General features: G+C 39.9%; 2 protein-coding genes across 3 annotated transcripts; both read right to left on the bottom strand.

Annotated features, from left to right (window-relative positions):
• Window positions 1-2,092: 2,092 nt before the first annotated feature.
• LOC144704843 (uncharacterized) lies at window positions 2,093-5,588 on the bottom strand. The gene is made up of 3 exons (XM_078577399.1): window positions 5,050-5,588; window positions 3,346-3,489; window positions 2,093-2,645 (listed from the first exon to the last, which is right to left on the bottom strand). Exons 1-3 carry the CDS (start codon window positions 5,310-5,312, stop codon window positions 2,225-2,227), a joined length of 828 nt encoding a protein of 275 aa, XP_078433525.1. The 5' UTR covers window positions 5,313-5,588; the 3' UTR covers window positions 2,093-2,224.
• Window positions 5,589-13,678: 8,090 nt separating this feature from the next.
• LOC144704369 (large ribosomal subunit protein bL19c-like) lies at window positions 13,679-20,847 on the bottom strand. Of its 2 annotated transcripts, none has more exons than XM_078576779.1 (6): window positions 20,702-20,847; window positions 20,100-20,311; window positions 18,918-19,124; window positions 18,729-18,815; window positions 18,496-18,629; window positions 13,679-14,433 (listed from the first exon to the last, which is right to left on the bottom strand). In XM_078576779.1, the coding sequence occupies exons 2-6, from the start codon at window positions 20,286-20,288 to the stop codon at window positions 14,325-14,327; spliced, it is 726 nt and encodes a 241-aa protein (XP_078432905.1). In that variant the 5' UTR covers window positions 20,289-20,311; window positions 20,702-20,847; the 3' UTR covers window positions 13,679-14,324. The 2 variants fall into 2 exon arrangements, with proteins under 2 accessions (XP_078432905.1, XP_078432906.1); XM_078576780.1 differs by having other exon boundaries at window positions 20,100-20,314; window positions 20,702-20,842.
• Between the last annotated feature and the right edge of the window lie 1,557 nt (window positions 20,848-22,404).

Below are 22,404 nucleotides of genomic sequence, written 5' to 3'. Positions count from 1 at the left end.
ACCTGATTCAAACCCTATAGAACTTTATCATAAAATATTTGGCATAGGAGTGGTGGAGATACAAGAGAAAGGATGATCATCTGGATCACAAAATTATTATCCTAATAAAATATTTTATTTTAGGGGAAATTTGAAACAATTCTGTTATCTTCTCAATTTTCCAATTGACCAGATTTTTAATTTCTTATCTTCCAATGTCATTCTCAAGTTACTAAAAATAACAGGAAAATAAGTACACAAAATAAGATCAGAAAATTTGAGTATCTGACTCAGTCAAATGTCAGATTGAGTTTTACTATTATTAGTTTTTAGCTTACATGTTTAATATTTTATCTACGTGGAAAGAGATGGATAAAGACCAATATATGGAAAATAAAGTATGAAAGAGAAACAACGATCAAAATCATGAGAAAATAAGTTGGATAGTCAAAAGGTTTTTTGCTAGGACTGTATAGTTTTATTTTATAGTGGCTTAATTTTACATTTCAGAATAAATTTAGAAATATTACATGAATTTAAGTGCTGATATACATTTGATAATTTAATAATAAAATAAAAAATACTTCAAAATAACACCTTTAAATTATGGATATTGGAGGTGGTTAAATGTAAACATGAGAGTTTGGGAATTGAAGGAAAAGGAGAGTAATTAAAATTTATATTGGGTTTGAGGAAAACTAGTTGAATGTGTGAACGAGAAAGAATGGGTAATGAACAGTTTTCACGAAGTGAAATTAAGATATAATTATTTGTTATAGTTTTTACAGTGAAATTAAGATATCTTTCTTGTTACATACATTGATATAGCAAAAGTGATACAGAATTGAATGTATGTTGAGGGATTTGAGGTGAGGTCAAATATATAATGTTATACTTACATAGAGAAATTTAAAGTAAAAAATATTAAATGATATAGATAAAAAAACATAGACTCTTTGATAGTTTGATTTTATTTTAGGTAGAGAACGATAAAAGTTTCACAATGACAGAGAGTTAAGTGAAAAAACCTTACTATTAGTACATTTTTTCAAGAAAAAAATGATGCTCAGAAGAAAAGGTTCACGAAACCAGACACTGAAAAATATATTGAATTAAGCATTTCCATGGTTTGGTATCTCCAGAAGGACGACAAAAAAGTCCAATCACGGAGGCCTTAGTGACTGAGGTTGCAAAATGGACTCTCCAAGGGAAACAAAGTTTGGTTTGTTTTCTTTGGTGTATACAGCCCTTACATGGCTAATACTTTTGTGGCCTAGACTATTGAAAGAGCATAGCAAGAGTGAGGGTTTATGGAAAGGACAGTACCAAGTACCAGATTACAGATTAGCCCAATCTATATGAATCCTTGTGTCAGTATCCATTCATCTAAGTATATTTATTATATAGACCTAGCTGGACTCATTATATAACTAATTAGTATGTATATTATTATTTCGTCCTATAGATGTCAAATACCTAATCAACCCCCCTTAGGTTTCTGTAGCATCTAGAAATGAATAATTAGGCAGGTTGGTGATGAAAATGGTTACAAAGACACAAGTTTTGGATTTAAACGGATGCAAATTACTTAAGTATACATCATTATTAAGTCCAAATCAATGAGACTCATTTGCTTCTCTTCTATAGGTTCTTGCCCTCAAAAGAAACCTTGGAGGAGCCAAGAAATGGTGAAGGGAATCATAATAAAATTGTGTCTTGGTTCAAAAAAATACACTCTTTTATTTTTCTACTAGATGTTTAAGGAAGAGAAAAAGTGAGCTAACACCGTTTCCAGACGGTTAAAATAATTTGATATGCTGAAGCTAAAAACCGTATCGTAACAATGAAAGATAGAGACATAGAGAGCAAGAAGAACAAGGCTAAACGGATTTTATTTTGTGTCGAAACTAATCATTATGTTTCTTATGATGAAAAAGATACACTGACTAATAATCTCTTGAATCGAATGTATACATTCAAGTAATGTTTTTTGAAGCTTTCCCTATAATATCATCATACAGCAAGACATCTTGTCATATGTATACATGAAGAGAAGTTATATTCCCTATTTCCTGTCCAACATTCAGCTGAAAATATTCAAAGGAAGCAGGAATTTTGTAAAAAGATAATTAAAAGAAATCTCTCGCCAATCAGCAACACAAGTAGGAGGAACTCCATTACAAATTTACTGAATGAGAGAGAATCAGGGAACTTAGAAGTACATCCTCAAGTTTAAAGTTGAATATCATTTGTTTTCCCCAAATGAATGCCTGTTCCAATCAAACCTTTTAAAAATGTCCAAGTCGTCGTCTGCTCCATCTAACACCTTCTCCTCCAATTCTTTCGAGAAAACCAGTTTCATGTTGTCATCTTCAAGCTCACCCAGCTCGGCAAAGAAGTCCTCTGACCAATCTAAGTCTGGTGGTGCAACGTGGCTGCTCCGATGGAGAGCTTCTGTGGCAATCGACGGCTCAGATTTAGCCACGGGGGCGCTCGCTGGGCCTTGTGAAGGGCCTTTGCTAGGTGTAGAGTTAGTCTTCTGCGTTGGTAAAGGGTGATTGTGCTCGCTTGTGTACGTCACAACCATCATGTTTGGGTCTGTCTTGCTTCTTTCCACTTGTTTTCTGGCAGAACATCCTTTGGAGCTGCTGCACCTGTAATAACCCCTGCATGGAGAAAAGAGACAAAACGTTTGAATTCATGCTTGAAAATTAATAAAATAAGTTGACCATGATTGTTCACTGGAAAAAATCTTGAACATTATGAATCCCTAATTACATGAAATTCTGGTTGAAGGGATCAAATACTAGTTGGTATTTTCAGTGACTAGTCTATTGACCCACATGCATGGAGTATAAATCAACTCGTGAGAAATGTGCTAAAGTTGGATCCACTACATTAACTAAGTTCAATCCACCACAGGTAATCCACAATAAAATAATAATGGTAACCATTACTCGTAATCAAGAGCTAAGAATATCAAAAGGTAGGTTGTTATTTGTATGTGCTGCATTATTGAAAAAGAACCATGAACCCTTGAATATTTCTTGATGCTAATGCTCCCTAAAGACGCAAATGATCTAACCTTTTACGTAATAAAACATAGTATTTGGTGTTCAAACCACAGAACAAATGGTGTCTTCAAAAGGACATGATTTGACGATATTAAACTCACAGAGGATACTAGATCTAAAAACTGAACAATGGGATTGGAGTTTACTTAAAAGTTTTCAACTATATGATAGAGACTATGGTTTGAGGTAAGTGTGTAAAGATGTGTCACCAACTTGTAGTATTATGTGGTCAATTATTCGTAAAGACTATGGTTTTTAAGGAGATTTGCTATAAAAATAATGAAGTTCTAACCTTGGGTAAGGAGTGCCCTTGATGGGTTTTTGTCCGTATTTTCTCCAAGACCAGGAATCAGGAGGAACTCCATCTGTTCCAGGCTTTGCACTCCCAGCATCTGCTGCTGGCAGACAGACCACCATCTTCTTTGTCTGGTTTTTTCTGTGAATGGGAGAAAACAATCTTGGCTATGTTAATTGAATCAATTCATTGAGATTTTTATGGTAGCTCCTTATCTACAGTAATACCTATTCTTGTTCATTTAGAAAATCAAAACTTTAAGAAAAACGGAAAAAATCCATGAACCAACCCTTGATGCTTTATCCAGTAAATAGGATACTTATGCTTCCATTTACACACATTTTATGATTTTTGAATGAAAAAAAACTACAGCAAGATACAGATAAATACACATAAAATAAATAAGTGGACATGAGAGCTGTTGCGATGTTGCCGATAGAAGGGACCTAGGACCTAATTTAAAATTAATAATGCATGCACACGTTATACTAAAGAAGATATATAAATGTGAAAGATAGAAAGGATGATAGATCGTCGTAGACATGAATAAAAAAATGAAGAAAAGCGAGTGAACAGCGAGAGTTATTACAGAGCTGCCTTGATTGAAAGAAAGACAGAGAAATTCTTGGACCACCTCTTCGTATGCATTATCCAGCTAGATGGAGAATTTTTTACCAGGATAGAGAGAAATATGAGACACAGAAAAAAAAAACAGATTGAGAAGAGCGAGAGAGAGAGAGAGATATATATATGAGAGATGAGAGACAGAGAGGACAGATTGAGACGACAGAGAGATTTAGATAGAGGAGAGGAAGAAAGAGAAAGATAGAAAGATAGATTGATAGACAGAGAAGGGAGAGAGAGAATGAGATAGATAGGGAGAGAGGGAAAGAGAGAAAGAGATAGATAGAGAGAGAGAGGGAAAGAGAGAAAGAGATAGATCGAGAGAGAAGAGAGAAAAAGAGACAGATCGAGAGAGAAGATAGAAAGAGATAGATAGAGAGGGAAAGAGAGAAAGAGATAGATCGCGAGAGGAGAGAGAGAGAAGGAGAAAGACATAGATAGAGAGAGGGAGGGAAAGTGATAGATAGAAAAAGACAAGAGAAAGAAATAGATAGAGAGGAGAAAGAGAGAGTTGAACCGATAAAATGTGGATGCAGAAGATAGTCCGAGGAAAAAGTTGGACACATGGCTAAATCCAAAGAAGAAGATACGTTCAATTATCTTTGTCCTGTTTAGCCCATGAATTGGATAAAAAACACGCTGGATAATCTGCCGATAGAGGAACCCAAATTCACGGCATTAGATACGTAAAAATCAACCAACGAAGAGAAACGTTATAGAGAAAGAGAAAAATAAATACGCGGAACAATGATAACAAAGAGAATTATCCATGCAGAAACAACTTTCTCGCCGCCTACCTCAAATTTTCAGAATTATCGAACCATGAAGAAAGAAAACAGAGAATTCTCGGAGGATCAATGTTTCACTTAATCTCGTAAATTTTTTTCTAAATCCCCACCATCTCGCCTCGAAAAACTAAAAACATTTTCCGATCATCGAACCATGAAAGCCGCGCATGCAATAACGATAACAAAAAACAGAATTCTACCAGGATTAAGCTTTTTTCTGAATTATCGATGAATGAAAACAAGAAAAGATGAACAGATCACGCTACATGAAGAAGTAAAACAGACTGACCTCTTCTTAACGCCGGCGTCTCGAGGAGAAGATATTTGGCTACGTGCTTGGGCGACGGCAGCGGCGACGGCGGCGCCGTCGCCGTCTCCGAGATCGCCGCTACTGAACAAAGCCGTGCCCACCAATTCGTGCAACATCGGATGCTTGAAAACTGAACGGACGTGATCGTCTGATGAAGACCCAGCTCGCGGCTGCTGAACGGCTGGATTTGCCCGGAGATCTCCCTGAAGGGCCCTTGAAAACTCTCCAAAGTAGCTGCCCATTTCTTCAAACTAGTCTAAAGAGAGAAACTCCTGGCCGGGGAGAATCTTCTCTCAGGCTTGGAGATGTTACCCTCCATGGATCTCAGCTCTCTCTCTCTCTATCTCTTTCTCTCCTTGTTTCCTTCTGGCTTAACGAGTCTGAATTGTAAGAACAAAGGAAGAAGAAGACGAAGAAGAAAAAGATAGTTTTGATTCTCTCTCTATTCTCTTGTTTCCTCTCCTGAACACAGAAGAGAGGAGAAGCCAAGCTGCCTTCAGGATGTGAATCAGAAGGCTCCTAACTCTACGACGTTAACTGGACAGAGGATGCAACATGATCGTATTTAATACTGACAGGTGTCCCATTCTTCTCTCTCTATCTATCTATAATTTTCGGTTTATATCACCGTCTCTCTCTACATACATTTTTCTGTTTACATAACTTTCTCTCTCCATCTACATTTTTATGTTCATATAACTTTCTCTCTCTACATACATTTTTAGGTTTACAAAACTTTCTCTCTCCATTTATATTTTTCTGTTCATATAACTTTCTCTCTCTATCTATATTTTATGTTTATATAACTTTCTCTCTCTATCTAGATTTTTCTGTGTATGAAACCATCTCTCTCAATCTATATTTTGCTGTTTATGTAACTTCCTCTCTCTAAGCTCTAAAGAGCGCGTCTTTGTTTGCTTTCGATCGACTCTGCCAGCATCATTGAGGTTTACGTGGTGGCTAATAAGCCAAGAGGACGTAAGGATTCTATCTTAAGCTTACTTAAATAGTGAGATACGGAGATGAAGTAAGAGAAAAATCATCGACTCACATCATCAAATTTGAATTGACTAACGTTGTTCTCAAAAAGAGTACGATTCAAAGGATCTAGCCCTTGGCTTTGCGTTTTTCTACTACGCACGTCTAAAAGAGAAATGAAGAGTCTAGGGAGATAACTTTGGAGATAGAGATAGAAAGATAAAGACGGAGATAAAGACTGATGAAGAGAGAGACATAAATAAATCAAGATTGAGGAGGAGGAGGAATTCTTCAAAGGATCTAGCTCTTGGCTTTGCGTTTTTCTACTGCGCACGTCTAAAAGAGAAATGAAGAGTCTAGGGAGATAACTTTGGAGATAGAGATAGAAAGATAGAGATGGAGATAAAGACTGATGAAGAGAGAGACATAAATAAATCAAGATAGAGAAGGAACCCTTCAAAGGATACAGCTCTTGGCTGTGCATTTTATACTAAGCATGTCTAGAAGAGAAATGAAGAGTCTGGGGGAGATAACTTAGGAGACAGAGATGGATATAAAGACTGATGAAGAGAGAGAGATATAAGTAAATCAAGATTGAGGAGGAAGAGCCCTTCAAAGGATCTAGCACTTGCGTTTTCTACGAAGCATGTCTAGAACAGAGATGAAGAGGCAGGGGATATTACTTCGGAGATGGAGATAGATAGATAGATAGATATGGAGATAAAGACTGATGAAGAGAGAGATATAAATAAATCAAGATAGAAGAGAGGGAACCATTCCAAAGATCCAGCTCTTGGCTTTGCATTTTATATTAAACACGTCTGGAAGAGAGATGAAGAGACTGAGGAGATAAAGTCATGGCGATGAGAGAGAGAAATGGAAGGAGATAGTGATGAAGAGAGAGAGATAAATAAATCAAGATAGAGAAGAGGGAACCATTCCAAAGATCCAGCTCTTGGCTTTGCATTCTATATTAAACACGTCTGGAAGAGAGATGAAGAGACTGAGGAGATGAAGTCATGGCGATGAGAGAGAGAGGAGTGGAAGCACAGAGTGATGAAGAGAGAGAGATATAAATACAATAAGATAAGAGGAGAGAGAAACTGAGGCATGAGGGCTGACGTGGCATTTGTGGCCACTTTTTCCAATCTGAGTTGCTGCAGGGACGTTGAATGAGGATTGAGGGGTCAGTACTTGAGCAAGATGTGGGAATATTCCACATGAAGGCAAGACGTAGCAGAAGCATATGCGACTCCATTTACCAATCTCCGCACGCAAGAAGACTCTGGCCGTCTGATTTTAGGTTAGGGTTTGATGTTAAACCCTTCAAGTATTCCCCTTTCAACTAGTGGGCGTCATTTACACAAGTTTACCTCAGTCCTTAAAGAATTTGTGTGCCAATCTTTCCCTCTCTCTCTCATCTTTATCTCTCTATCTCTTTAGCTCTCTCTTTCTCTCTCTGTATCTCTTTCTCTCTCTATCTCTTTAGCTCTCTCTTTCTCTCTCTGCATCTTTTTTTCTCTCTATCTCTTTAGCTCTCTTTTTCTCTATCTCTTTATTTCTCTCTCTATCTATTTATCTCCTTCTATCTACTTACCTCTCTCTTTTTTTTCTTTATCTTTCTCTCTTTCTCTCTCTATCTCTTTATTTCTTTCTCTATCTATTTATCTCTCTCTTTTTTCTTCATCTCCCTCTCTTTCCCTCTCTATCTCCTTACTTCTCTCTCTATCTATTTATCTCTCTCTTTTTTCTTCATCTCCCTCTCTTTCTCTCTCTATCTCTTTACTTCTCTATCTATTCTCGCTTTTTTTCTTCATCTCCCTCTCTTTCTCTCTCTCTATCTCTTTACTTCTCTATCTATGTCTCTCTCTTTTTTCTTTATTTCCCTCTTTTTCTCTCTCTATCTCTTTATTTCTCTCTCTGTATCTATTTATCTCTCTTTTTTCTTTATCTCCCTCTTTTCTCTCTCTGTCTATTTATCTCTCTTTTTTCTTTATCTCCCTCTCTTTCTCTTTCTATCTCTTTCTCTTTCTCAAAATATTCTCATATCCCTCTATTGATAGTGCATAAATTGAACGTTTTCTATTGGTGCAAATCCAATCACCTCGTGTTGATATGAAAATCAATCCTCCAATGGCAGCAAGAAGTTCTCCACTAATAGGGAAAACGATACTTCAGAAACCAAAATATTCTTAAAATATACTTCTATTCTTGAAATGTATCTCTTTCTCTTTATCTCTCTCTCTTTCTTTCTTTCTCTCTATCTCTCTCTCTCTTTCATTCTCTATCTCTCTCTTTCTTTCTCTCTCGTCGTCCATGTATATATATATGTATGTAGTTTCACCTGTCTCTTTGCCCATACATTTTTTCTTCTATATCTTCATTGCGTCAACCAACGATCGGCGTGTATTTTTATTTAGTTATTTACATCTCTATCGTCAATACATCACCCCTGCATTTAAGAATCATGGCCCACGTCTCATTTCCTAGAGCTCTCTCTCTCTAGTTTTCACCTGTCTCTTTTTTCATACATTTTTGCATCCATATCTTAGATGACTACTCGTTTATTTACTCATTTAAACTATTTGATTCATTTATTTATCTATCGCAATCAAACAACCCTGGATTCAAGAAGTATGATGAAGATCTCTCTCTCTCTCTCTCTCTCTCTCTCTCTCTCTCTCTCTCTCTCTCTCTCTCTCTCTCTCTCTCTCTCTCTCTCTCTCTCTCTCTCTCTCTCTCTCTCTCTCTCTCCCTCTCTCTCTCTCTCTCTCCCTCTCTCTCTCTCCCTTTCTCTCTCTCTCTCTCCTCCTCTCTCTCTCTCGCTCCCTCTCTCTCTCTCTCTCTCTCTCTCTCTCTCTCTCTCTCTCTCTCTCTCTCTCTCTCTCTCTCTCTCTCTCTCTCTCTCTCTTTTTCTCTCTCTCTCTCTCTCTCTCTCTCTCTCTCTCTCTCTCGCTCCCTCGGTCTATCTCTCCCGCTCTCTCTCCCGCTCTGTCTCTCCCTCTTTCTCTCTCCCTCTCTCTCTCCCTCTCTCGCTCTTGCTCTCTCTCTCCCTCTCTCTCTTCCTCTCTCCCTCTCTCTCCCTCTCTCTCTTCCTCTCTCCCTCTCTCTCCCTCTCTCTCTCGCTCTTGCTCACCCTCTCTCCTTCTCTCTTTCTCTCACTATCTATCTCTCTCCCCCTCCATCTATCTCTCTCTATCTAATTATCGATCTCGATATATCTATATATCTCTATATCTCTATCTATATATCTATTTATCTATCTATCTCTCTATATATTTCTCTCTATCTATCTACCTATCTATCTCTATCTATCAATCTATATCTCTCTGTATCTATCTATGTCTCTCTATCTCTTTATCTCTCTATCGATCCATCCATCTATCTATCTACCCATATATCCATCTATCTATCTGTCTATCTATTTATTTCTCTCTCCAGTTTCCACCACTCTAAAGATATATTCTATGAATCTATATCTTTTCCAAGTCACAACGGATCAATTTATTCCCGCGGCATTTAAGAGGCATTACGCAGCGATTATTTTCCAAGAATTTTCTTGAATCCCGACAAGGTATTGGTCTATGCATGGTGACAGATACGTATACAATAAATTTATGTATATATTGTGTGGGTTGGTAGGAAAGTTCTTATAGGATTAATTTCAATAACGGAAAGATTTCTTTCGGTTGAATCACTCAAGATTTGATAAATAAAAAATAGACGGAAAAAAAATTACAGAATTCTATGATAATCAGTGCTCCAGAGCATAAATAGTCTTTTTTCTATTATATATACCACGTGTAGAGAAACCAAAAATGTCTTAAGGATTATCTCTTCAAAAAAGTTCAATGTTCTTGGCTAATTATATTGATGGTTTATTCTATCATTAGAAACATGTTTAGTCTTTGAAGAAACGTGATAAACATTAGAAGACTAGCGTGTATTATGGATACTTTAAACATGCGTGCATGCTGATTCGGAAATTAGAAGTTACTTGGATGAAATGATTCTGTATTCTAATGAGATATTATCAAAGTAACAACTTCAAGAAAAGTATGAAATCTTGTTTTCAGGCATATATGTTTACATCATATCGTCAAATAGACAGTTTGTAACTAGAAATAAGTTCAGTTCCTGAAAAAAACTGTATTCTTAGTTGAAGGGCTGAACAAAACTCTAAACTGATAAGCATGCGTTATGAACATATATGCATAGTTTTTCTCATCAGTTATTATAAGCATAAATGAAAGAAAAAGGCTAGGACAGTATCAATTTTAAGGTATTATGAACATGCATGCATAATATCTTAAAATTGAACATCCCTTCTGAACAAATCCAATCCATGAATTATATCATAAAATTATGAACATGGACGTATGAAAGAAAATAGAGATCCGAAAGATCACTTCCTGTTATGAACACATAAGATCCAAATTAAAATCAAAGAAAAGGTTTAGGAACATGTTAATTCGAGGTATCCAAGGAAAATTAAATAAAATATCCTGACTCCTAAAGAATTATTTGTGCTTCAGTCGTGAACATATAAGTCCAAATTAAAAGAAATTAAAAAGTAGGTTAGGGTTGTTTCATTGAGAAATGGATGTGTTCTTGTCTTTTCAGATTACTACAGCCAGAAAAAAATAATACAAGGCAAATGTTTGAAACATATTTTGTCCTTGGACCAAAATTATAAAAATTAGACAAACAGGATATGGATTACTGTTGATTTTAACACGGGTATTTGCCCGGGGAATTCTGCCACTTACTACAGAAAATAAGAACTTGATGAGCCAGAAAAGGCCAAGAAGAGAGAGTTTCTCCAATAGGTCAGGTTGCTCAGAAAAGTTGAATCTTGATTGTATTGCCCATTTAGCATGCATTGAATCTGGACTATTTTTGCATCATTCGTAGGTAAAAATGTCACATATTTGGCAGAAGCTTCAAGTTGAGACATTATTTTAAGTTGGCATCTGTGCAAGAGTGAAGTGAATGCAACAGAAGGGTTTGTATAATGGGAGGTTTTTTTTAGTTTATCTTTTGGGGCTGAAATAAATAGATTTTGCCCGCTCGCCATCACCGAAAGCCGCCACGGAATTGAAGAGAGATTCTCTTCAATAATGTGAGCGACAACTTGATACCTCCAGTGCAGAAGCCTTTTAAATGAGGTCAGCCGTTTGCGGCCATTGAATGATCCAGCTTGAGAGCTCTCCGCCCTTCGCCAACTCCAGTTTCTTAAAGTAGCTCTCTCTCTCTCTCTCTCTCTCTCTCTCTCTCTCTCTCTCTCTCTCTCTCTCTCTCTCTCTCTCTCCATCTCTTGCTCTTGGCTCTCTCTCTCGGTCTCTCTCTCTCTCTTGGTATCTCTCTTGTTCTCTCTCCCACTCTTGCTCTCTCTCTATCTCTTGGTGTCCCTCTCTCTTGGGCTCTCCCTCTCTTGCTCTTTCTCTCTTGTTCTCTCCCTTGTTCTCCTTCCCTCTCTTGCTCTCTCTCCCTCTCTTGCTCTTTCTCTCTTGTTCTCTCCCTTGTTCTCCCTCCCTCTCTTGCTCTCTCTCCCTCTCTTGCTCTCTCTCTCTTGTTCTCTCCCTTGTTCTTCCTCCCTCTCTTGCTCTCTCTCTCTCTTGTTCTCTCCCTTGTTCTCCCTCCCTCTCTTGCTCTCTCTCTCTCTCTTGCTCTCCCTTTCTCTTTCTATATGGGGGCCACAGAAACTGGAGGAATGGCTCCCTCTCTCTCTATCTTGCTCTCTCTCTCTCTTTATGCCACCGTCTCTCTCCATCTTGCTCTCTCTCTATGCCCCTCTCTCTCCATCTTGCTCTCCCTCTCTCTATGGCCCCCTCTCTCTCCATCTTGCTCTCCCTCTCTCTATGGCCCCCTCTCTCTCCATCTTGCTCTCTCTCTCTTGTTCTCTCTCTCTCTATGCCCCCTCTCTCTTGATCACTCACTCGATGCCCCCCGTCTCTTTCTCTCTTGTTCTATCTCTCTATGCCCCCTCTCTCTTGATCACTCACTCGATGGCCCCATCTCTGTCTCTCTTGTTCTCTCTCTCTCTCTCTCTATGCCCTCTCTCTCTTGATCACTCTCTCTTCTCTCTCTCTTCTCTCTCTCTCTCTCTCTCTATGCCCCCTCTCTCTTGATCACTCTCTCTATGCCACCATTTCTCTCTCTTGATCACTCTCTATGGCCGCCTCTCTCTCTTGTTCTCTCTCTATGCCCCCTCTCTCTTGATCACTCTCTCGATGCCCCCATCTCTTTCTCTCTTGTTCTCTCTCTCTCTATGCCCCTCTCTCTTGATCACGCTCTCTATGCCACCATTTCTCTCTCTCGTGATCTCTCTTTATGCCCCTCGCTCTCTTTCCTTCTATTTCTCACTCTATGTCTGCCCTCTCGCTTTCTCTCTGCGTTTTTTTCTCTTGCTCTCTCTCTCTCTCTCTCCCTCTCTCTCTCCCCTCTCTCTCTCTCTCTCCCCTTTCTTTCTCTCCCCTCTCGCGCTCCCTCTCCATCTCCAACTAGGTCTTTTCTTGGTTCTCTGCCGCCTAAGAAGTTGATGAGCGATGATAATCAGGATGTCCAAATATTCGATAATCTCCTCCCTATACATAATATTCTTAAATAGGGAAGATCTATCGGTTTGACTCATCTAGATCTATTCAAATATAGAAATTATCAACATTTATCATCTCCCCCGTTTGGTCCCTATACGAACAATTCTTAAATGAACAAGCACTTTTTAAAGCCATCTCCAGCTGTTAAAGAATACATGTTCTCTCTCTCTCTCTCTCTCTCTCTCTCTCTCTCTCTCTCTCTCTCTCTCTCTCTCTCTCTCTCTCTCTCTCTCTCTCTCTCCCTCTCTCCCTCTCTCTCTCTCTCTCTCTCCCTCTCTCTCTCTCTCTCTCTCTCTCTCTCTCTATATATATATATATATATATATATATATATATCTCACACACTCTCTCTCTATCTTTCTCACTCTCTCTTTGTCTCTCTTTCTCACTCTCTCTCTTTCTCACTCTCTCTCTTTCTCACTCTCTCTCTTTCTCAATCTATCTCATTCTCTCTCTTTCTCACTCTCTCTCATTCTCTCTCTTTCTCACCCTCTCTTCCCCCTCTCTCATTCTCTCTCTTTCTCACCCTCTCTTCCCCCTCTCTCATTCTCTCTCTTTCTCATTCTCTCTCTTTCTCACTTTCTTTATCCTCTCTCTCTTTCTCATTCTCTCTCTTTCTCACCCTCTCTTCCCTCTCTCTCTCCCGCTCTCTACGTTTAGAGAGAGGAAGATGATAACATTTAAATCCGAGGACCCAGAAGTCGCCACTGACATATCAACGTCGGCATGAAGTCTCTCTTTCTCCCTCATAATTCTAGAGAGAGAGATGGCATGTCCATTGTCTGCCTCATATGGACCATTTATGGAATTGTGCCCATCATCCATTGGGCAGGCCCCCATGCTAATCTACTGTGTCCCCCGCGACAATTCCATAGATCTATATAATAATCTTTGATCGATCAAAATCAATCAGCATCCAACCACCCAGATTCTATCCGAGACCAAGTCATGAGCTTGATAGTTCACCACCCATCATAGCATGCCACGTGGCATCATGGGTCATGCCTTCCCCATCGATCTGGCATACAAGCTGTGAATAGATCATTATATAAGTCCACTGATTGTTCTTTCCCATAAAAAGATACAAAATCATAACAACATTCAATTTTTTATTCGGGTCTCTCTCTCCATCTCCCCTCCATCTTTATCTCTCTAGTCTCTCACTACATCTCTCCTCTCTCTCAATCTCTCTCCATTTTTCTGTCTAGCCTCTCACTACATCTCTACTCTCTCTCTTCATCTCTCTGACTATCTTCTCACTACATCTCTCCTCTCTCTCTCTCTCTTAATCTCTCTGACTAGCCTTACACTACATCTCTCCTCTCCCTCTCTTCATCTCTCAGACTAGCCTCTCACTACATCTCTCCTCTTTCTCTCTCTCAATCTCTCTGTCTAGCCCTCATTAAATCTCTCATTTCTCTCTCCATCTATCTATCTAGTCTCTCACTACACGCTATCTCTCTCTCAATCTCTCTCACTACATCTCTCTACCTCTCTCTCATTCTCTCTCCAGTCTCTCACCACATCTCTCCATCTCTCTCACTACATCTCTCATTCTCTCTCCAGTCTCTCACTACATCTCTCAATCTCTCTCACTACATCTCTCTACCTCTCTCTCAATCTCTCTTCAGTCTCTTACTACATCTCTCCATCTCTCTCTCTAGATCTCAGTCTGTATCACTTGTTGCGCTTGAGAGAGTTCATTCGGTCTCTGAGGTAGTAGAGCTTCGCCCTTCTAACATCCTTCTTGTCAAGAACTTTCATCTCCTTGATATTGGGGGAGTACCTACAATAAATAATGAATTTCATGAATTTTTTTGAACAAATGAATTTCATGAAATCATAATCAAATGGATCGATTTCCTAAAAAAAAGTTAATCAAATGGATCGAACAGCAAGCCAAGAAAAGAAGACTAGTCATCCTCGATCTTGTCTCTGCTTTATCCAAGGCTGATTTATCTCATTTAATGAGGATTTTCGCAATCCAAAAGATTATAAATAGTCATTTCTGCAGCTATTGACTCTGAGGAAGAATGAGCAATATCAAGAACATAAATGAAAGTCTTTTATGCTAGAAAAATATTTAGATAATAGAGAATTTAGAATTTATATCGTTTTTTTCCGCAGCTTTTTCAAAGGACAGGAAATTCAACAACAATCTCGCTGATTTATTTTTCAATTGTACTCGCATAAAACAGCCTTTTCCTGCTAGATAAAAACCAATAATGAATATTTAATATGATTCTCTTTATTCTCACAGTATATATTCAGCGGGTAAGGAAATTTATTATCTAAAAAGCTCAAGTACTCAATTTCTAGAGCAGATAAAATAAAATACAGAAGCAAGTATCTACAAGACCGAACCTCTCTTGAATAAAAATATTTGACTAATTTATTTCTCAAGGAGGCAAATGAAATTGGAGTCAACTTTAATCTGAATATGCACTGACTCTCATTCACACGAGTTGAGACACGACAAGTGATAAAAGTTGTAAAAATTTCCAATCCATAAATAACCCATTTATTGTATCATCTCCACTTTGGTTTCTACGGAAAGAGGATCATTCGTGATTTCCGATATAGCAGTCCCTGTTGGCAGGGTCGACTTCTAACTCCAAGCAGAATCCCAACAAACCTATTTCACCACCGCTGGAGGGCAGACACTGGACTGTTGCGATCTTCTCCTTGTAAACCCAACAGGGGCATTCTCGTCTTTATATTCTCGTCATGCATTTCCCTCTAAATATGTAGCCCTCCTCATTGGAGGGCAGGACATGAAGTTACAATTTAGTGTTTCCCGTTGGTAGCTACTATCCCACTTGACGACATCCACTCTGCCAGGTCTCCTTCGCTCCGGTGATGCTGTTACGATCCCCATGGAGATCTACCAAAATCAAGAAATGGGATGAGGGATAGAGAGAAGAATAGGAAAGATGGAAGACGTAAGATAGAAGAAGAGCGAGCGACAGGTAAACAAACTCTCAAGAACCTCCGAATCGGGAGTTCTTGCACTCACGAAAGCCGGATACAGCTACTCATGCCAAGAAGCCACAGGGTCATCACTCATCAAAAGTCCCTCTAATGACCTTACAAGGGGGTATATGTAACCCTACGATTTCAAGGACTCTAACAATACTTCCCCCATCGGCGACAGCTTGTCCTCAAGCTGTTTAAGACGATTCCCTGGATCCATTATTGGACCGCCAGTTGACGTAGGAATGGGTCAAGCTGGATCCTAGATTGGGTTGATGGCTGCCTTGAAAACAGAGGTGGTGATGGGAGTTGTTTTCGGTAGAGGTGCAACCAATGGAGACGCCTGTAGCCATGGTATTGATTTAGAAATCATCGCCACTGCCATCACGCTGCCCATAACCCTTGTCGCACCACCAGCCTTTGCCATCACACTGCCTGCCCCTGCTGTTGTGTTGCTGGCTACAGCCACTGCACCACCAACCGCCACCATCAGTTGCCCTGGGAGGCCCTCAACTGGGGTAACTAAGGCGAAATGGGCCAAGGCAGAGGGCCAACCCAGCCCATCCCACCGTGAGAAGGCCTGCCAACATGATGCCAGCAGGCCCAATCATAGGCGAAGCGAGCAGGACGTGGGCTCCCAACCCGTCTGGCCCAACCAGTTTTCTCACAGGTTTGTTATAGGGTGGCCCAGAAAACAGGCCGGACGTGGGTATTTTTCTCGCAACCGGTCTGCCTTGGGCCTTCGTGGCTCCAACCCACGTTGGCGACCCGATAAACCCGCCAGTCAAGAGTTCCCTCCTAAGACAGGCCCAACCAGGCCCCTTGCAGATCGACCACAGGAGGACGCCCTCATCTGGGCCCTTGCGGGTCCGATTCAGCTAGGCAACCCACTATCTGGGCTGATCTCGCAGTTCTTCCCTGCTGGGTAGTTTCAACCAGATCACTTTTCGTGGGTTCTTGTGCACCAAGGTCAGATGGGCAACAATGTCCAAGCCTTTAACGGGCCTCCATCCAGCAGCCCCAACTGTCCAAGAAAGCCAGGCAAGTGCCAATCTACATGTGCAGCACTGACCACCCTCGTAGACTGCTTCCCCGCGACGACTCCTGCCTTCTACATGGGGGCCCGTCCATGATCCCCCGGCCTTCTGGAGGCCTTGTTGATAGCGGCAGCAGAACACCAACAATAGCGACCCCCCCAGACATCCTCGCATGCACGGAGCTGCTCATGACGTGACCCATGTCACCACTCTGTTGGACAGATCAGATTAGACCATGTGCAACCCATCTCTCCCCACGCAGGGGTGATTTCATCGGAGACCAACCTCAGTACAAGGGGATCCGCCCATGGGCTCACCTCCCACCAGTCATGCCTTGACATGAGCGCGGACCGGTGCACCCTATCGACGACGACATGTGGGACGACATTAACAAGCAACTCTATCACCCTCAAAGAAACCCTGGTCACATTGTGATACCGTAGTATCCACGATAGATCCCCAGAGGAATAAAACGGTATTGTATTTCCCAACGTAACCGACCCAAAAGTGAGAGGTAGTCCAAGAGAAGGAGAAAACAATGACAAAGAAGAAGAAGATAGATGAAGAGAGGAATGTAGCTCCCGCTCTCCCCTTGATCTGGTTGGAAGAGGTCTCCCGCCCAGCCTCAGCTTGCGCTGCTTGATCCTGATGAAAACTTGCTTAACCTACTCGCTTGATCTGTTTTATATATATATAAGCCCTCGTCCGTTGACGGTTGACAGATGTCACTGCTTAACGTTGACGCTTCGGTTGACGCCTCTGATACGTTTTGGAAAAGAACGTATCACATTGCTGTGGACGTACCAGTCACCCTAATCCCCCTCGGCATTGACCATTCTGCCAGGGTCACCTCCTCCCCCTTCTCGATATGATTCCCACTGGTAGGCAAACACTAGACCCACCATTCCCGTAGGTTTCTACAGGAAGATAAAATGCATAACTTGTTTTATCTTCTCTTAATGTTGTTGTCATTCCTTGGCTCACCCACCATTGCGTGTGAATGGTTGAACTATGGAGCAAGCTATCGGGATTCTAGTCAGAGACAGAGGATGACGCCACCAAGGGGGCTGATATTTTGGAAACCACGGATGATCCTATTTCCGTAGAAACCAACGGCGGATGATTCAATAAATAGGGTTGTAATGGATTACCAATTTTGTTCAATTTCCATCACATGTCATGTCCCAATTGGTGTCAATGAGAGTCAGTGTACACTCAGATCGACATTGACTATCATTTCATTCACCTCTTATCAGTAATTTTCTGATTAATATTTAGAAGAGCCATATGGACATTAAGGAACTATCCTCCGCTAGTCATCAGAACCAGTAACAGAGCATCATTCTTTTCATAGCTTTTTTAACTGACAGAACATTCCAGCAAAATATCTCTGATTTATTTTTTCCATTGTACTCGCATGAAACAGAAATGAACAGATAAATCAAGGAATTAAGGTTTCTAGAAACACATCAACCACTATTCATCCGTCATATATAAATCATAAGAGAATAGCAGAAATGTATTATAAACTCTCTTGTTTTTCTTAAGATCTATTAATTGGACCAGGAAATCAGATAACATCGATCTGATTTACAAACTGAGTTATTCACTTTTCAGGGCTGATAAAATGACGCACAGAAACTGGTATGCATCAGTCTGAATCATCTTCATTTATCGCTCAATCAAATAAGAATCTTTGGTACATTCCTTTTTCTACTCGGTTTTTTTGTGGGAAGGAATCCAACAAAAAAGTGTTTGTAAGAATTCGCAATATATTTCTCAACCAGAACAGATAAATCGAAGCCTATAATAAAATAAGTTGATAAAATTCAACTTACAGAGGAAAAACGGATTCCACTCCGACACCTGCAACTGTTCTTCTGAGTCTGATCGTTGTGTGGAGGCCAGCATTACGTCTAGCAATTACTATACCCTTCAGCACAGACACTCGTGACTTGTTTTCAGGAACTTCCTGTGTTAAAAAATGAATACTCAGATCAATTGATGTTGAAAGAATTTCAAATATATACTTACACATATATAGTTTCTGTCAGTAAAGTAGAGGACCCACCACTTTGAGCTGGACGATATAGCCAGGTTTTATCTCAGGTATCTCCCTCGATCCTCTCACTTTCTCCACTTCCTCTTTGTCCAAAATCTACAACAATAAAATGACAAGGACAGAAGCTTAGTAATCTATTGTCATGACTTATTAACTATGGTAATACAAATCATTTTTAGTATATCCCTGAGGCCTCACAGTCATTATGTGTCTCGCAGTTTTATCAAGCCTCTTGAATTTAATGGGCCTCAGCTCTTCTGTATTAATGGCAGCAGATCCATCCTCATCCAGGGTAAGTTTAGGAGGATTATAATCACTGGTAGCCAAGTTTCTGGAAGGGACACTGATCCATGAAGGGCGTTTGACGAACCCTTGAATTCCTCTCTGAAAGAAAAAACCTGTTTCCTGAGAAAAAAAGAGAAAAATTCCACAATGAATTCTATACAATTCATATAACCAATTTTCTGGATAGATTACCACTGGAGAAATATTATAGAACACTAAAAGAGAATGATGGTGTATGGATAAATGCAGTTTTTTCAGAAAGAATTTATATGAGTTAAAAATAATCACAGGATGGAGTATCTCTTAAAAAGTGTTTCAGAGAGTAAAATGTTATACTTAAACACAGAGAATGACGTAAAGGTAAATCCAGTTTATTTTTTACTACCTTCTATAGGTCACAGAAAACAAGCCAGGGGTGACGATACTTAACTTAGCCAGCAGCTCACAGGACAATATAAGCTGAATATAGTTTAAAACCCATTATCTTACTCAAAGTAATTTGATTCTGAAACAGTGAAGAGGAGTAAATTTTGTCTGCCCTTGAATAAGGGAAGCGAGAGAGTAGAAAGCAGGGCAGAGAGAAGAAATCTCATACTTGATCGACACTACGTTTTCCCCACCAACATTTAAGGATTAGGAGCCCTAAGAGGGGAAATTATAATAAACTGCTAGTTCAAACAAAGTTTAATCTCCCTTCAAATAAATGAGCGCTAGCAAAACAGTGTCACTCCTTCAATAATTCGACATGTAGTTTGCTTCCCCTAGAACAGCAGAAAAGAATCGTAAAACCCATAAAAATATGATCTGAGAACAATTTCTAGCATCCTCCACTTAAAAAATAGCACGTACGTAAACTCATGTTTAGCTCTTCCTTTATTCATTCGCTAAGACCTCTTCAGTCATCGGTAAACTTTACTTATTGTAAATCTTTCCAAAGTTAAGAAGAAAAAGCCAAAAAACCCAGAATCCTAAAGAATAACTGATTACCAAGATCCCAGAAGTTTCAAAGATTCCTCTATAAACGATGAACATAATTAGGACAAAATCCTGAACCACGCAGATCTCAGATAAAATAGAAGGGGATAGAGAATTTACTCGTGTTACTCCGTTGCTTCTAAGGCGCTGAGAAAAACTTATGATTTCTCCTCCGACGCCAGATGAGCACTCAGAAGTAGATAATTCCTTGCAAGAAGTAGAAGAAAAATTGGAATTTCTGCATTGCAGATATCCACCGCCAGATACATTGCTCCGAATCCGACAAACATTCCTCCAAAAAGATAGCATATTTCGAGAAAATGCTAGATCAGCTGCTAACCACAACAATTCCACATTCAAATAAGAGAATGTAGCGATCAGATATCAATCTATAACAGAAACTTAAGAGAAATGGCGCAAATCTGCAATATGGTATTAACCGAAGAAAATGCAAGAAACACCGGTAAGACTGCGAATCAAAGCAAAACTGTTTGCATAGCACAATACGTACACTTTCATCATACGTATACATAAAACCCTACTCGTAGCAAAGGAAATCAGAATGCTCGCTTAGAGGGTACAGATTCAAAAATAAAAGCAAAGATGAAATACCCAGAAAAAACCTTGCTCAGGCAACAGCTAAAATCGAAAAACAATCCGGTACTGCATCCCAGAAAGGAAAAAGAAACTTATAGACAATGGCATAAAACAGAAGATATTACCTCAAGAACTAGGCTACGAAGAAATCATGCTCCGAGATTCACCGTCCGAGATCGCGAGCAGAAGAAGTTTCCGAGTATTCGATCTACCAAACCACTTTGTGAAGTAAATTCGTATAATATTTGAGGGCAAAACCCTAATCAAAAGAATTAAAAGGAAAGAGCCCAATAAGAAATTGAAGGGGGATTTTTACACTTTTTTAAATAGATTGTAAATGGGCTTTGATGTACTCCTAATGGGTTTTGATAGTTCATGTTAATAGGCTTTGACAGAGACTGCTAATGGGCTTCTATCCACTTGTGAGACTGATATAACTCTCAGAAAATTTGTCAAGAAAACCCAAGAAGAAATGACCAATAGGTAGTGGTAATGATTGGTTCACTATTTTGTGGAATGTAGGTAGTGGCAATGATGATTCGCCCTGAAAAAACGGTAGATCTCCTCGTTTGTAATGAGTATTTTCTAACCTCATTTCCTGGTGATGAATTCCTTGTTGTCTTCGAGGTTGTCTGGAAACTGCTTCCTCCTCAACTGCCGCTGTAATAGGTTGTTGAATACCGTTATTCCGTACGTTGAGATATGTGATTTGCTCCGTCAAATGCTCGAGAACATTGGTGGTTATCCTTTGGAAGTCCAGATCTGGTTGATCTGCCGTCATATCTTGCTCCATACTTCGGTAAAATAGCAGAGAATTGTCGGCTCTGATACCAGTGATATAGATCTCAGAAAATTCGTCAAGAAAACCCAAGAAGAAATCGTATCGATGACCAATTCCAAGCGTCTCCAATAAAAGTACAAAAGACAGTAGAGATTCACGGGGTGATAGAGAAGATCTGCGAAATGAAGGAATAGATGAAAGGGTGGGACTACAGCCGCATCGGCTTCCCTCCCGCTCCTGGTGGAGAATCTCCTGCCAGGCGCTCTCCAAAAGACCTTCTATCTTGAAGACATTTATTTATATATACGATTTTCCCGCCCAAAGTTAAGCTTGTCTGTTTACCTTTCTTGGGCATTTCTTGTAGAAACGTGGGAGATCCGTAACAGAGACCACCCGACACCAACCAAATCTAGACAATGAGCACTTTGATGATTTTTCTTATTTTTTATCGACAAAAATTACGATGCTGGTTACGGCCAAGCCAAGGGTTGTGCCCGTAGACCGATCCAAATGACGTCACCTGGGGAGGTTTTATATGTTAAGTAAAGTATTTGTAAGTGTTTATATGTGTGAAGCGTGCGTAAGTGTTCCAATTACACCCAAACTATACTCACCCACACCCATGATGCAAAAAAAGGAAAAGATACAAATGGGATACTAGTGAAGCTCTCAGAGAAGGCCGCGGGTATAGAGTATAAGCAGTCCTCACACCATCATTAGATATCATCGTGGAGTTCGCGAGAGGTCGCGCACTCCCGCCTCTAGTACTCCATGCAATACGCCACTTGTGACGGCCACCATTCGATATGATGCAATGTGTGCGGAGAGGGGGCAAGCCAAGGCTCTCAATGCGATGGCAGCCACGAGCCTCCTAAGGAAGGTCCTACCGAATGATGTATAGGGAGGGGGTGCGAGTGCATACCACATAGTTGGCAAGGGTATATGATGTCTGCTTCTCCTCGCGCAACTGATGAAAAATGATGGCCAAGCATGGGCAACATCGCATGATGTCTTGCCAGTGAATTCAATTCTTCCATTAATAACGAT

Source organism: Wolffia australiana, chromosome 6 (assembly GCF_029677425.1).
Source record: "Wolffia australiana isolate 7733 chromosome 6, ASM2967742v1".
NCBI classification, from domain to species: Eukaryota; Viridiplantae; Streptophyta; class Magnoliopsida; order Alismatales; family Araceae; genus Wolffia; species Wolffia australiana.
This window is presented reverse-complemented; position numbering and strand designations above follow the sequence as displayed.